The 15162-nt window shown below is 35.1% G+C and overlaps 1 protein-coding gene and 1 long non-coding RNA gene across 6 annotated transcripts in view; one reads left to right on the forward strand and one right to left on the reverse strand.

Moving 5' to 3' along the window:
• LOC116662115 overlaps positions 1-15162 on the forward strand; it is a 126784-nt gene that overhangs the window by 93046 nt on the left and 18576 nt on the right. The window lies entirely within an intron of this gene.
• The window catches only part of SSBP2 (single stranded DNA binding protein 2), a 250407-nt gene that overhangs the window by 69609 nt on the left and 165636 nt on the right, over positions 1-15162 (reverse strand). For 2 of the 4 annotated variants that reach the window (XM_032475358.1, XM_032475366.1), the window contains exon 5: positions 9055-9144. The exons of the other annotated variants lie outside the window; for them this stretch is intronic. In XM_032475358.1, coding sequence (XP_032331249.1) covers positions 9055-9144 — 90 coding nt within the window. The remainder of the gene's footprint in view (positions 1-9054; positions 9145-15162) is intronic. 4 annotated transcript variants of the gene reach the window in all.

Consider the following 15162-nt stretch of genomic DNA (forward strand, 5'->3'; position numbering starts at 1 on the left):
TCATCTCTCACTTTCCCTTTAGAACAAAACTCTTTGAAAGAATTGGACATACTCGTTGCTTCCAATTTCTCTTCCCAGTTTATCCTGAATCCACTTTTATGAGGCTGTCACCCCCATCACTCCACTGAAACTGACCTTGTCAAGGCCACCAATTACCACCTCCTGAAATCCAATGGTCAGTTGTCAGTCCTCAAATAATTTGAACTCTGAGCAGCATCTGACACAGCTGATCATTCCTGGCTTCCTTGAAACATTTTCTTCCTTTGCTTCCAGGGTACCACACTGCCTGGTTTTCTTCCTGTCTCCTGTGCTGCTCCTTCCCATTCTTCTTGTTGGTTCCTCCTCATATTCTTGACTTTTCAACATCACAGCCCTGGGATCTGCAGAGCTTCTTGTCTTTCTCTCTCTCTACTCATTCTCTTGGTGATGTCATCAGGCTCACAGCTTTAAATATTATCCATATGCTAATAACTCCCAAATAACTCTAGCCTAAGCCCCAACCATGAAACTCCAGCTCTGATACCTTGCTCCTTACTTGACATCTGCTGAATATCTAATAGGCATCTTAATCTTAACAAGCTCAAAATTAAACTTCTCCTCTTTAAGTTTTACCTACATTCACAGATAAATGTCAGCTCCATTCTTCCAGCTCAAAAGGCCCAAAGCCTTGCAGTCACCCTTGATTTGTCTTTTTCTCTCATAACACATATCCAAACCATCACCAAAATCCATTGGTTCTAACTTCAAAATATATCTAGAAACCAGCCACTTCTCACCAGTTACCAGCTTTGTCCAGGCCATGATAATCTCTTGTCAAAATTTTGCAATGACATCCAAAATGATCTCCCTGTTTCCACCCTCTCCTCCAATAGACTAATCTCGACATAGCCAGAACAACCCTGTTAAAAACAGTCCTATGGGGACAAGGATTTCTACTTAGCTTGCTTACTGTGGTAACTCTAGCATGAGTGGTCAGGGACAGGGCAATAAATATCTGTTGCTGAATGTCATCAGCAATCATAACCAGTGGTTCTCAGATATTAGCTTGTAAATTAACAAACAACAAAAACACAAAAGATTTCCAGCCCCATGGTCCCAACCCCACGAATTCTGATGTACTAGGAGTGGAGTGACTCCCAGGACTCTCTTGTCAGGTAGTACACAGAAAACACTTGGAGAAACATTGGTCTTAGTCCTTACCCTTTGGATTTCTTGGAGGCTATCTAGTGGTGACCGATTCATACGGAAAAGGAGTAGGCAAATTACGGCTTCTGGGCTACATGTGGCCCATCGCTTATTTTTGTAAATAAGAAGAACTGTGCCATTTGTCTACATAGTGTCTATGGCTGATTTATACACAATAAGAGTTTAGTGGGACTTCAAAGCCTTCAAATTCTGAAATATTTACTATCTGGCTTTTTACAGGAAGAGTTCATTGACCTCTGAAATAAGAGAAATTATTCCAGAACACTATCTAGTGATAAGCTATTTTTTTTAAAAGTTGAAGGTATCCTAATGTATACTTAAGACAAATCTATTCTACCCATATAGGGAATTTACAATATATTTAATATTTGATTTATATTTAATAATCCATTCCTTATCTAATTCCCCAAAGAATGGTGATCATTTTTGTTTCTGTAACCAACATTTAAATAAAAAACTAAAATTGTATTATAAATTGCCTTTGGATATTTGCAATTTACTATAGATTTTTTGTTTCCCAAGGACCTATAAAAAAATGGAAGCATTCTGGGAAGAATTTTCAATAACAAGATATTGGTTTAGGCTGCCCAAGTTAATTTTTTCATAAATACTCATTTTGATAAATAAACAGAAAAAGTAAGGTTTCTAATGGGAAAAAATTTCATTCCATTCTAAGTGCAAAACCCAAGTAAAGACTCTGAACCCTTAACATTCCCTTCTTTGCGCTCTGTCCATCTAGTCACTGCTGTAGGGACTTTAGTTATTAGAAACTACAATTTTTAAAAAAGCCTACTTAGTTACTCAAGCTGAGAAGTTTTAATTTGTTCTAATAGTTGAGGCCAGAAAAACTATTACCACAACTGCAGGAAAGCATTATCAAAGCTGGCAGCTGTCAGGCACCTTTAATTTTTTAGGCTGCTTTTATCTTTGTACTAGAGAAAGACTCATTCTGTTCTCGATATTTAGAATCTCTGTTCCTTAAAAATTCAAAATACATTTTTAAGAAAATTAAACTTAATTTTTTTTTCTTGAATTATGATTCATAAGCCACCTTCCCCACCTCTACTCTCCAAATCTGGGTGTTTTAATTGTAAGAAATACTATTTTTAAAGTGTGAATTTTTAAAATATACATATTGATAATGTTAGATGTTATAGTTCAGTAAGTCAGTTCTACTTGAGATATTCAGTATTCTACTTATTCAAACTAAGAAATCATACTTACTGATCTTTTGGTTTGTAATCTAAGATCAAAAATGGTATCTACAACTCCTGGGGAGAGAGGAAAGGAGTCTGTCCTGGTTTACAGTATTTCCTAAGACTAAGTCCTGAGACAGCCATGCTCAGGAGGGAGAGGAGGAAAGGCAAACCACTGGTAGAAAAGACAACATAAAGATTAACAACAGAAGGGAACTGAGACAGCATGCAGACTCACTGTATGTATAAATCACAGGGTAAAACAGGCGCTACTGATAATAAAATGGTTATATTCTGAAAGTCTGAATAGGAAGAGCAGAGCTGATGAAGATGCTCAGTTATGAAGTATCTTCAATAGGCAGGACTTACGTCCAGAAATAAGTTAAATAAATATCTACCTCCAGAAACATTTAACCAGGGCTTAGAACAACATTCCTAGTTTTTCCTGTTCAGTTTCAAGTGTTAGATTAAATAATCATTTTCCTTATTTTTCATTCTTCTTTTAGACTATCAAGAACATGTATTACCCCGAGCTTTGTTTTTGTCTTTGGTGCTTTATGAATGTCATTTGTATTGAACTTTTTCTAGTTATTAACAACATCATGGAGAAAAGGGGCGATTTCTTTGTATTTTTTTGTTCTTCTTACTGCGTTACTACTATGTCAAAGCATTAGGTCAGCCTGCTGGAGTGCAGTCTTGCTAAAAATAGAACCTCTGAAAAACACACCCGAACAAGAAGAGACATCTACAAACCACCACTAGATGGCGAGGGAGCTTTACCATTGCTAACATTCCGCCTGTAAACTGAATTGACTTACAAACCCACTACAACATATTTTCTACCATATCAGATTTCGATCAAGTCAGATTTTAAAACATGGATAGCCACCTTACTCTGAAACTAAATTGGTATACCTTATCTTCAACAAGTATTTATAATCTTACTCATGTCAAAGCCTGAAATTTACAACCTGACATCAATATATTATTAGTTTTCAACAGTTCTCAGTAAACTAAAGATCCAGTGACTAAGAATACAGCAAATGTATCAAAGCAAAAATCAAAACAAAATATAATACAGAGTAAAAATGAACAAAAGGCTACAGAGAATCAAAATTGGGTATTTACAGGTATATCCTACATTAGTTAATATACTCAAAGATATCTACATTAGCACCTGTTAAAGGCTTACACTGTATTTTTATGTAAAAGTTACTGATGTATTTAGTTAAAGTGATAAAAACAAGATAGTTTTCTTATTAAAAGTTTTCTTTGGTAAAGAACAGAAAGGAGGAAAAAAAGTTTTCATTCCCTTCAATTTTTTTTTTCGTTGAAATGAATGCCCATTGTTGTGATGTAGTATAAGTTACAATAAGTCCACAAGAGAAGCTTTCTTATTACTTACTTGAATCTATAAAATAAAACTTCTCAAGGTAATAGTTAAGTCTAATTTTTTAAAAACATAAATGAATAAGAACTTTGCTTTATGCACTTTAGTAAACTATTTTGACTATTATACGTAAGTGTGAAGAAAATCTAATTGGTTCAAGGAATACTGCTGCCTAGTCAATAAAACTGCAGGAATCAAACTTTCTCTGACTTTTGGTAAGAATGCTGTGAGAATGAATATATAGCAGATTGATGCTTTTCATACGTAATTCACATTTCTTAGCATAGAATGAAACTTTGAGTAAGACGCTGGACAGGGACAGGAGAGTCAGAGTATAGACTGAGTTCTGAGGGCTCTGTGTACCCACACCACCCCCACAATACTGTATTCTCTTCTACTAAAACTGCCAAACTCTAGTTAGATCAATGGTTACTTCCCTGTCTTTCCTCTGACCCCAGTAGCAAGACTTCTCCATTTGAGAAAGCTGCTCTAATGTCATTCATCAGTTCCAGAGTTGGTCATTTTAAGAATTTACAGGGCTTTACATACAAATAACACATTTGATAAAAGACTCCAAGTAAATAAATGTGTCTTTAAATGGCTTTATTTACTAAATTGACACCTCCTTTTGCATGTCCAACTGTTCTTAATTTTACTTAATTGGTCTCCTACTCAACAACAGAGGCACTCTCGTTTCAATAACAGTGTCCAAGTTTCAGTTTGAACAATGTTGGTATCTGTCACAAATAGACACTAATCTAAAGACTGTTATCCAGGATTGACTTATTAAATGTATGGGGTGTTAATTATAACTATTTATTTTAGAGTTTCAGTTAGTTGCCATTATTCAAATGCAGTTGTTATGAATTCACAAATTTAGAGTTTGTAATAATTGCACTTGGTAATGGATTGAAATCTATACTTAGAGTGAAAAAGACGGGGGTTGTTCTGCAATGGAAACAGGAATAAAAGGAGTACGCATGTCTACTGAGGAGAGTGTTTCCAATGTACTTTTTATGGTATGATCACAAATAAGAAGAGCTCAAAACTGTTGAAGCCGGTGAAGTTTTAGGTGCTAATTACAAATTCTCCTTTTTTTACTTTGATTTATTAAATTCTAATAGGCTAAATCCTTTCTTGCTCATCCCATTCTAGCTGTTCCCAAATAAGCTTTGCATTTCCTCACTAAGAATGGGTATTCAAAACTATTTTCATATTGTGGATAATTCTTGGACCTCAGTATCTCTACAGAATTGGATTAGAAACTAGTGTTTGGACTTGGATTATGATGGTTTTGCTGCTATTTCTACTCACAAAAGGCAGCTACTCTTCATTAACAACAGGCATTGGGGCCAGAATCATGCTGAAAGATGGCCCAATCACCATAGGAAACCAAAGCAGATACTTAGGAAACACCTGGGTACTCTGATCCCACCATTATAGGTACCAAAGATAATACCATCCTATTTCTTTTTTCAGTTTGATAGCTTGAGCTTTTCAATGTTTCAGAGAGGCATTTTTAGGGAAACCGGCCATATTTACACCTACTGAATAGGGGAAAAGACTATTTAAAGCATGAGCTGAATGGTCTCCCTGGATAAAGAGGAATGACATGTCTAAGCTCAAACATACCTAAAACTTTTTCTATCTCCTATCTTTCCTAACTCAGATAAAGACATTAAAATTTTCCAGGGGCCTAAAGTAGGAACTTCAGAATCATCCTTGATCCCTCCAATTCTTTTTCTTCTACCCCTAATCTGGTTAATGAACTAAGGCCTATCAAACAGAACTATGCTTTGCTTCTTCCTTTCCAGTCCTGCCGCCACTGCCCTTGAATAAATCCACAAAGTCTCTCAAGCTACTGAAATACCAACTGACCGCCTGTGCCGCTCTCGTTAATGGGTTCTGATGCCTTTGTCTTTCTTTGAAGCGTTAGTGTGTTTGGAGTTCAGATGTACACCCCCTTTACCTCTCACAATGTACTTTCTCCATGGACAATTAGTCTACCCTGTGGATTCAGGTCCTTAATATGATGATGATTCTGTGATTTTCATCTCTAGCCTACATGAAGGTCTTAGGCTTCAAACCCGTGTGTTCATTAGCCTAAGGGGTATCTCTAAATGGAGGTCCCACAGGAATCTTCTCATTGGTTCCATCTCCAACCTATTCCTCATTTAGTGGTCCCTATCTCAGAAAATGAAACCTCCACCTGCCAGGTCAGAGCTAGAAGCCAGGAAATTACTCTTGAGTTCTTTCACTCATACCTCCCACATTTAATTGCCTCTCGAACCCGTTCATCTCTCCATACGCACTGCTACTACTTTAGTTCAGGCCATCATCAAATCTCACCTGGATTACTGCATCAGCCTCCTAAATAAAGTCTCCCTGCCTTCAAACCCATCCCTTCGCAATCCTGGCTACACACTATAACTGGGGTGATTTTTTTCTGAAAACACAAGTATGAACATGCCTCTCTCCTGCTTAAAATCCTTCAGTAGCTTATTACTGCCCTAAGATCAAGTTCAAATTCTTAACCTACAAGGATCTACAAGGTTCCTCTGGAACTGCATCAGCAGCCATTCTCCCTTTAGCTAATTAAGCTCTTTTTTTTAAAAAAAAAAATTTGGTCTCTCTCTCCTTTCTCCTCTGGGCCTTTGTAAATTTTTTCCCCTCTTCCTGGAATATTCTTTCCATCTCTCCCTGCCTCCTTTGCCAAACTCAAATAGGGGCCAATTTAGATTTTATCTACTGTTCTGCCAATATTGGTTTGACAATGACCCTTCCAAGGGTGGGTGTGTAGGCCTTCTGATTTTCTCTAAAAACACAGACTACTCTTTTAATATAGCCATTTTCTTCCTTTATTCTAATTGCCTGTTCTCTCATTCACCACAATGTAAGTTTTTTGAGGGCAGGGATTGTGTATACAACTTTATGATAGGTGCCTAACAAAGACTAAATCTACTCTGTAGTTTGAATTCAGGACACTGCCCTTCTTGAAGATCTCTGACAGCTCCTACAAGCCTAATGAATAGAGACATAAGTTGTTAACATGGCATCTAAGGCCCTTTTCAGTTTGCTAGAGCGTATCTTCCAACTTCACTTCCAGGAATTCCTGCCTGCCCTCCCTCTGCTGTCCGTAAGTATTACTCCAGACACTTCTGCACCGGTCTTCTGATGCTTCCATGCTTTGGCATATACTGTTCTCACTTTCTGGACTATCACTCCTCTGCTTGTTTTCTTGGAGAACTTTTCCCAAGCCACTCTTAGTTCCAACTCAGGCCGACTTTAATAGTTCTCCCTTTGAGGTCAGCACAGAACTCTACACCTCTGTTATAATACCTTGCTGTATTACAGCTATTTATTTTTAATCATACCTCACTGGCTAGATACTAAGCTTGAGGATGGAACATAATCTACACACTCATTTTTAGATGCCTGCTAAAGTGCCTGGCACCTAGTAGTGCTCAAATATTTATCTAATTGGAATGATTAAAGCAAAAGTTAATTCCGTTTCAACTCCTCTAACCAAGACTCAGGCAGAAGGCAGGTAAAGGGAGAGTGGGTTCATTCTACAAAATGTATGGGTTTATACATCTTTGCTTAATCCTAGGAGGAATTTGGCTTCCTTCCCACCCCACCCCCTCTTTTTAAAAGTGCCACTTAGAGAGCTTCTACTAACTCTCATAAGCAGATAAACTCTTCTGATTTACTCCCTAATGCTGATCTATCCGTGGCAGGAAATCAGAGCATGAATAAAAATCATAAAATGTAGCTACAAGTACTTTATGAATAATGATCAACTATGAACTTTAAAAGGTAAATTCAAGGCAGAAGTTCAGAAATCTTGCTTTGAATCTCAGTCCTGTAACTTTCTGACTTAGTGCAAACTGCTTATCAAGCCCTATTTTTTTCCATCTGTGCAATGGGAATGACAATAATTCATACTTCACATCTAGGTTATTATGGGGACTAAGAGTTTATACATGTAAAACATTTAGAACAAAGCATGGCATAGAGTAAGCAGTCATTGAGTGTTAGCTACTATTATTATTATTGTGATCTTAAATAGTGATTGCTTAATTAATAATCAAGAGTTAGAGTATGTTCCTAGATTGTAAGAAAGGACCCTCAAGGCGGCATGTGAGCTCTAAAAGACTCTGAAATATTCTAGACTACTTGAATATTAATATGGAATAGCCAGACAATTAAGTAAGGACTAACATTTCCGAGCTAAAGGACTTAACATTTCAGAGTTGATACTAGGTTCTAATTATGACCTTTTTATTCAATTGCTATACTGTGGAAAATTACTTATAATTTTTTTCCATTTTCACATGTATAAATACATTGATCTACCCTGTAATGCTGATACTCATTAACTGACAAATGATTATCAAGGACTTTGAAAATACAAAACACTAAAATGACAAATTAGTTTATAAATACCTAATGTAATTCATTAAAAATATAGCATATTACTTTAATTCCTGTAATGCCTTCCAACTATAGTTCTTAACTCCTAAATTCTTTCTCAAAAGGTGTTATAAAATTACTTATGTAGTTAAAAAATCTAAAATCTATGTTGGTTTGGGTTAGAAAACTGTCAGATTTAAATGTAGATGCCGTAAAATTAAAAATTGATTTATTAAAATTCTAAAATCATTATCAGCTTTTACTAAAATAAATAGGCTTGTTGCAAATTTAAAATACTAACATGTATTTTAGAATCTGATTTTTAAATGTTACATAATGGTATTGATAAAAATTCCAGTTTAAAAGCCACAAAGATGATTCTCAAAATACTTTGTTACAGGCTATAATTTTGATAAATGAATAGGTTATGATTTAGCCATATTTTTAAAGTACAGCCAAATCTTGATTATCTTTAGTCTGTGGGGATATGGATAGTTTAGATAGTTAAAATCCGTATGTCATTCCAGAACCTTATCCTTAGCCTCTTCTCCCACCAAATTTTTAGCACAGTTAATTTAATGGGCTAATTTGCATTTCAACTTTTTTCCTTACTTGGACAATGAAATGGCAAAATAAATAAATGAATAAAAAATTGACAACAAACACAACATTGGAAGGATAGGCTAGTCTGTAAACTAGACAACAGGTCTCTGAATAACCAAGAGTTGGCTGCACAGCATTACGTTTACCTTAAGGATTAAAATAGCCTCATTCTCCTTCATATCTTTAAATAAAACGGAACAGGAGTTCCTATGCCTTAACATTCCTAGTCAGAGTTTCTCTGAGTACCTGAAAGAACCCTGGTGGTACAGGACCTACTGGCATGCCATCTCCTGGGGGAATGTTTCCTAGCACTGGACTGGGAGCTGCTGCAGCACTCTGCAAAGAATAAAGGAGAAACAAACCTATATCATTACAGAGAAGGCACAAAACCAAAGACTAATGATAAAAGACGGTAGGAAGGGAAGCTTTTCATTCTTGGCAACAAATACTGGTAATTTTCCCCACTCCAGAGGTCAACTGAGATACAGCAGTTAGTTTAGTATATGACTAAGTTATCTGGTTTAAACAGAATTCTTTAAACTTTTTAAAGTCACAGAACTTTAACAAGATGGTATATCTATGGAATGACATATAAAAGGCAAATAATAATATAACAAAATGATAAAAGTTTAAGTAAATGCTTTATTTTATGGTACAGGTGTCTGAAACGGCAACATCAACAACAAATAGGTAAATATGGAAGGAATAAGTTTGAAAATAGTGGTTGTAGGAGTTGGAAAAAAGAACCTTTTTTTTTTTTAGGTTATGCTTTTCTGTGTCATAAATAAGTGTACCTAATTTTCTGTTTATAGGTGGCAACACTCAAATTATGCACTTTCTGATATACTATAATTGGTACCCAAAACATAACTGATAGCAAAAATAGGGTAGTAAGGTTGAAAAAGTAATTAGGAGACTGAATAAAAGAAAAGAATTAGATTTGGAGAGATTAGTCTCATATAAACAGATTATGGAAAACTCAGATTAAAAAATTCAAAGACTACTTCACTTGCAGATTATTTCATGGAATCCTACTGTGTCATGAAATAGGAATATGAAAAACTTTGGGTTAGACTCTTTGTAATCAAATCAAGGCTTTAGATTTAATTCTTACGCAGAGCAGGAATACATACAACTGTTCTACAACCATGGCTTTCATCCCTCAATCTTGTTAGACACATTACAAATACTAAGAATAGTCAAGAAGGGACCAGAAATATGCTGAAGACAGATCAGTATGAATCCAATAGTGCTGCCATGAAAAGAACTCAAAAACAAATCCCAGATCTAGTGTATCTGTTGTATTGTCTTAAACTATATTTCAGTTTATTCATTCATGTATTAATATTTCATTAGAAGATGTAATATCTCTATATTTGTAGCATACATTTCCTGGTATATAAATTGATAAAAATACTAAAATATGTTTATTCTATAGTGCTGGAAGTTATTAATGAAGGCCAATGATTTTTAGTATTTCCTGAGGAAATGTAGATTTAAATATGGTTATCTAAAATGTTAGTTACTTATGAATGCCAAAATTCTAAACTTCTGATTAAGCATGTAAGTCTAAAAGGAGAAATAGTATTTCTTAGACAGTAAGATGAACCATCAATCTATTTCTCTACTTTAAGCAAGAACATGCAGTTTTATTCAGTGCACATTAATTGAATACCTACCATCTGTCAGATATTGTTTTATTTCACATTATATATCAACACTCAATGTTTTCAAAAATGAAGGGCAAAACTGCATTTTTTCATATTAACTAAACTTGCTTAAAATTTTAATACACAATGTTAGAGAAAAACTTACCACCAAACATTCGTCCTCTTTTAGTTTAAATATACATGATTACAGTCAGATCTAAGAAGATTTGATCTACATCCTTTGACAATGACTATAACGGGGTAGTTGCTCTTCATACTAAAAGCTAGACATACGACGTCACTGTTTGTGTAATAAAAAGACGTAAAAAAGAGACGAGTTTGCAAACCAAGCTCACCTATGCTTTTATATAAACATATACTATAATGTTGAGCAGGTTTACAAAAACAAAACAGAATTCAGTGAATTGCTGCAACTTCTTAGTGTGGTTCAAAGATGCTATTTCTCCCTCAGTTGTAGTTGCTCAGCAAGTGTATAAAAGAGGCTTTTGCTTATTACAGGGGAAAAATGTTCCTTTGCATCTAAACTAAAATTCAACAAGTAAAGATGTTGAGTCATCCCTGGCTCCTTTATTTTTTCTCTTTTTGGGGGGACTACATTGTTTAAAGGTATATAATATGCTAGGTTTTTTTTCCCTTCAAAGTTCTTCATTGTATATGTTTCCTAAGGGCTTTTTTAAGCTGTTATTTAAAAGTGAAACAAAAATAAATGATATAGCTGAAGATTTAAGCTTAAGAAGATTTAAGATTAAGTTAAATCTTTGAAATACCTTCTGAAATTTCAGTTTATGACTTCAAAATTATTTAATAAACTCAATCAAAATATATCTTTCCAAGGACTCTTATAAGCTCTCCAATACGGCAACTAATACAGTAGGAAAAAAAACACTTGCCCTTTTGAAGTTAACATCCTAGCTGGGGAGGGGGGTAGGGGAAACAATGGTAAGTGTTAATGGAGAGAAAAAAAAAAAAAAAACAGGGAATAGAGAGTTCCCAGTAAAGGAGGTAGAAATTATAATTTTAAATAGAATAGTCAGGAATGAATGAATTAACCGAATAGGCCAGGTTATGGTGACTAACTGATTTAAATATGCCTCTTACTCTGTTGTTGAGATTGCCTTCCTACATTTTAAAGGTGTCCCACATTTTTATAGTTTGCACCTATTCCTTCATAGTGGCACAAGAATTTTGTACAGGTTTTTCTTAATAATTACACTTTGGCCATAACAATAGAGATGTCCTGAATTAAAAAAAAAATTTTTTTTAAATGGAGGTACTGGGAATTGAACCGAGGACCTTGTGCATACTCAGCATGCACTCTACCACTGTGCTATACCCACCTTGAGGTGTCTTGAAAATAGAGTTTTGTCACTAGTTGATTTCTAGTATAGAGCCTGATGATTTAGTTTTTGGTGTGACAGCAATTTTTGGCCTTGGCCTAAGGACACAAAGTGAAGTGAACAGAAAACTAGTAATTATCCAGTTTGTTTACCCAGTACAGTGCCCTAGTCCAGAGCATTTCAGCCCATACTTCACTTTGTGGACCACATTTTTGAGCTAAATTGTCCATCTATTCTTCCAGGGTCTATTGTTAAGGGATAATTCCCCCCTTTATCCTATTGTGAGGACTTAGTTTAGAGTACCATTTGGGACAGCATGTTGATCAGTAGCAAATACTAGTCTGATGATAAGTTCTACAGAAGTACACTCTGTGGTACTCGAAGCGTTTATAAAAGAGTGTATTTCTCAAACTGCCTAACTTGCTCATTTATAATGTATATGTAATATAAATAATACATGCTTTGAAACTTTAAGTTAAATAAGACCAGTTTGGGGGATTAGAGCTTTATGTAGAAGGGAGAGGTACCACATTTCTTGCGTTTCTTTGGTGGAATTTCTACGACTTGTTTCAAGTTTACTTCCAACTCATGAGACAACTTTATCTCATGACTTGAGGATGCACAGAAAGTTGTCAGCTCTAGCTCATAAAGTATGTATTATTCTGGGGGGGGGGGTTGTGACTGAATTACAAAAGGAGAGAAAACGATTTAATTATATGAAGAACTACTACAGAGCTTGGTGTCACTAGTTTCAGGAGACCCTTGCTGAAGTCTTCATACAGGCTCATTGCTTTCTGGCCCAAACTCACTGCTGTCAGTCAGAACACGTTTTCCGTTCATGTCTTCCACCCATTTGATGCCTTTTCCATCTTAACTAAATGCTTACCACACACTGTGGTCTTGACTTTTGCAGCTTGAGATGTGAAAACTAGCACAGATTTCTTTTCCCTTCCTCACAATTTCATGGATAGAAGATTTGCTCTTACCATAGATGTTAGCAGCCTCAGCTTACGATTTTTTTTTTCTTTAAGTTGAGAACTTCCACCTTTTATTTAAAGTAAACCTTTTACAGCTTCTCTGGCATATCTGAATCACCTGCATCACTACTTTTGTGTGCACCATTATTAAGTAAAATAAGGGTGATTTGAATACAAGCACTGTGATACCATGACAGTGGATCTGATAACCCAGGAGATGCTAAGTGACTAATGGGTGGAAAGTGCTCGACAAAAGGATGATTCATACCCCGGGGGGGGGGGGGGGGAAGCAGCAGGACGTGGTGAGCCTCCATCGGGCTACTCAGAATGGTGCGCATTTTAATTTTAAAATTTATGAATTATTTTTGGGATTCTGCATGTAACTTTTTTGGACCTTGGTTGACTGCAAGTAACTGAAACCACAGAAATCAAAACTGAATGGGGGGGGGCACTGAAGTAGTTTCCTGTCTTCACGATCTTAATGCAGAGCATAGTTAAATATTTTGGCTGTTGGTTGAAGACGTTCTTTATCATACTAAGAAATCTTTATATGTCTAGTATTTTAAAAACAATTTTCAAAGATCAGGAATTTTAAAAAAAGACATTTTCCTCTTCATATTTGATTGGTATTATTTGGTTTTTCTTTGGGGAAATATGATATAAGTAATCAGATATTGATAGTTTTCTTAAACTTATACCATCATTGTATTTCTGAGATTAAGCCATGCTTGATCATCATGGATGATCCTTTTAACAGGCTAATGATTTCTATTAGCTAATATTTTATTGAAGATCTCTATATTATCTATATTCTATATAACAGGTTTAGAAAGTTTCTTACTGGGTTATATAATCAAACTAGGTTATATTTTCAAGCATTAGGGATATTCTACCTTCTTAAAATGAATTGGATGGCAAACTCATTCAATGCTCTGAAGAAGTTTATATAATGCGGTGTTTATCTACTTTTTAAAAGTTAAAAATTATGCAGCAGTAAAGCTGCTTTAATACAAAGGCAATTTGGGAAATAATTATGGTCATTATCCTTTTTATATTTTCTACGTCTATTTGCTTCGATTCTGTCCATTTATATTTTTCCCAGAACACTTAACTTCATTGAGATTTATAGTTTTATTCATGTATGCACTACTTTCACATACTTGACAAAGGTCCTCTGTAGCAGCTGTAAAAGACTGCAAGTAGACCACAAACATCTGTTTTTCTCTTTTTCCATCGTGATACACTGTAGCCAGGCACACGGCAGCCCAGTCACATTATATTGCTCAGTCTCCCTTGCTCTCACCAAGAACTAAGCTCTTACTAATGGAATGTAAGCAGAAGAGGTATGCAGTCTCTAAGATCTCTAAGGCAGATCTGTCTACTTAGCCATCTTGACTTCCTCTCAACGGTCTGCTGTAGGACCTCTTTCAATTGCTTACTCTGTCATCCTAGAATGGCCTTGTCTTAGAATCCAAGACATGCTTGTTCTGATTGCATGACCACAGAACTCCTATTTAAGTTCTTTTTTAAAATCTTTGTCACAGAACAAATTACAGTCATGGAAGAACAGCTCTGTGTGAATAGCATGAATCATTGTAATTTTTGTTTGTGTATTTCATTTTTCCAGGAAAAGGATAACCATTATATACTCATCTTTTCAAAATTCACATCCCTTATGAGTCAGTGAAAAAGTTTATGCAAAAAGGCATCTTCCCCGAAATATCTTTTTTCTTTTGAAATTTACAGCTTTTGTAGAAAGAAATTTAGTCCGTAATTAACAGCATTATTAACATGGACCTGAAGCAATATGCATCTAATGTAACAAATTTTTTAAAGCTCTTAAATTTTATCTAGAAAAATTCAAATATGCTTAAGCAGAAATTTCAATAGGTTTAAAAGAAAATTCGGATATTTCACTACATCACAATATTTTAGGACTGCCATACAAAGATTAATTTTTATACCTTCAACATTTATTTTATTTAATCTCTCTCATATCCCCATTAGTTGTTATTATGAATAAAAAAAGAGCTTGAACGTAACTGCAGCAGAAACAGTATTTAAAAGATGTTAGTAACTGTTTTCTTAAAAGTGGTATAACAGATGGATTATAAAAGTCACAAAATGAAAATAGTAATAAGATAATAAGTGAAAATACTTGTTTATATTGTCTCCAAACTAGAAACAGGGGCTAAGTCACTAAACCACTTTTCTAAGTCTTTTTTATTAATATAGGGTATAACTCAGCTTAATTGCTGCCACAGGCAAAGCAAAACAAAACATTGTTGTATGTTAGCACATATAAACACAAAGATTAAGGGGTATCTGTAAAGGGTGCATTTATATCTGTGTAATGTTTTGATGGCGAGA

Source organism: Camelus ferus, chromosome 3 (genome assembly GCF_009834535.1).
Source record: "Camelus ferus isolate YT-003-E chromosome 3, BCGSAC_Cfer_1.0, whole genome shotgun sequence".
In the NCBI taxonomy this organism is placed as follows: domain Eukaryota; kingdom Metazoa; phylum Chordata; class Mammalia; order Artiodactyla; family Camelidae; genus Camelus; species Camelus ferus.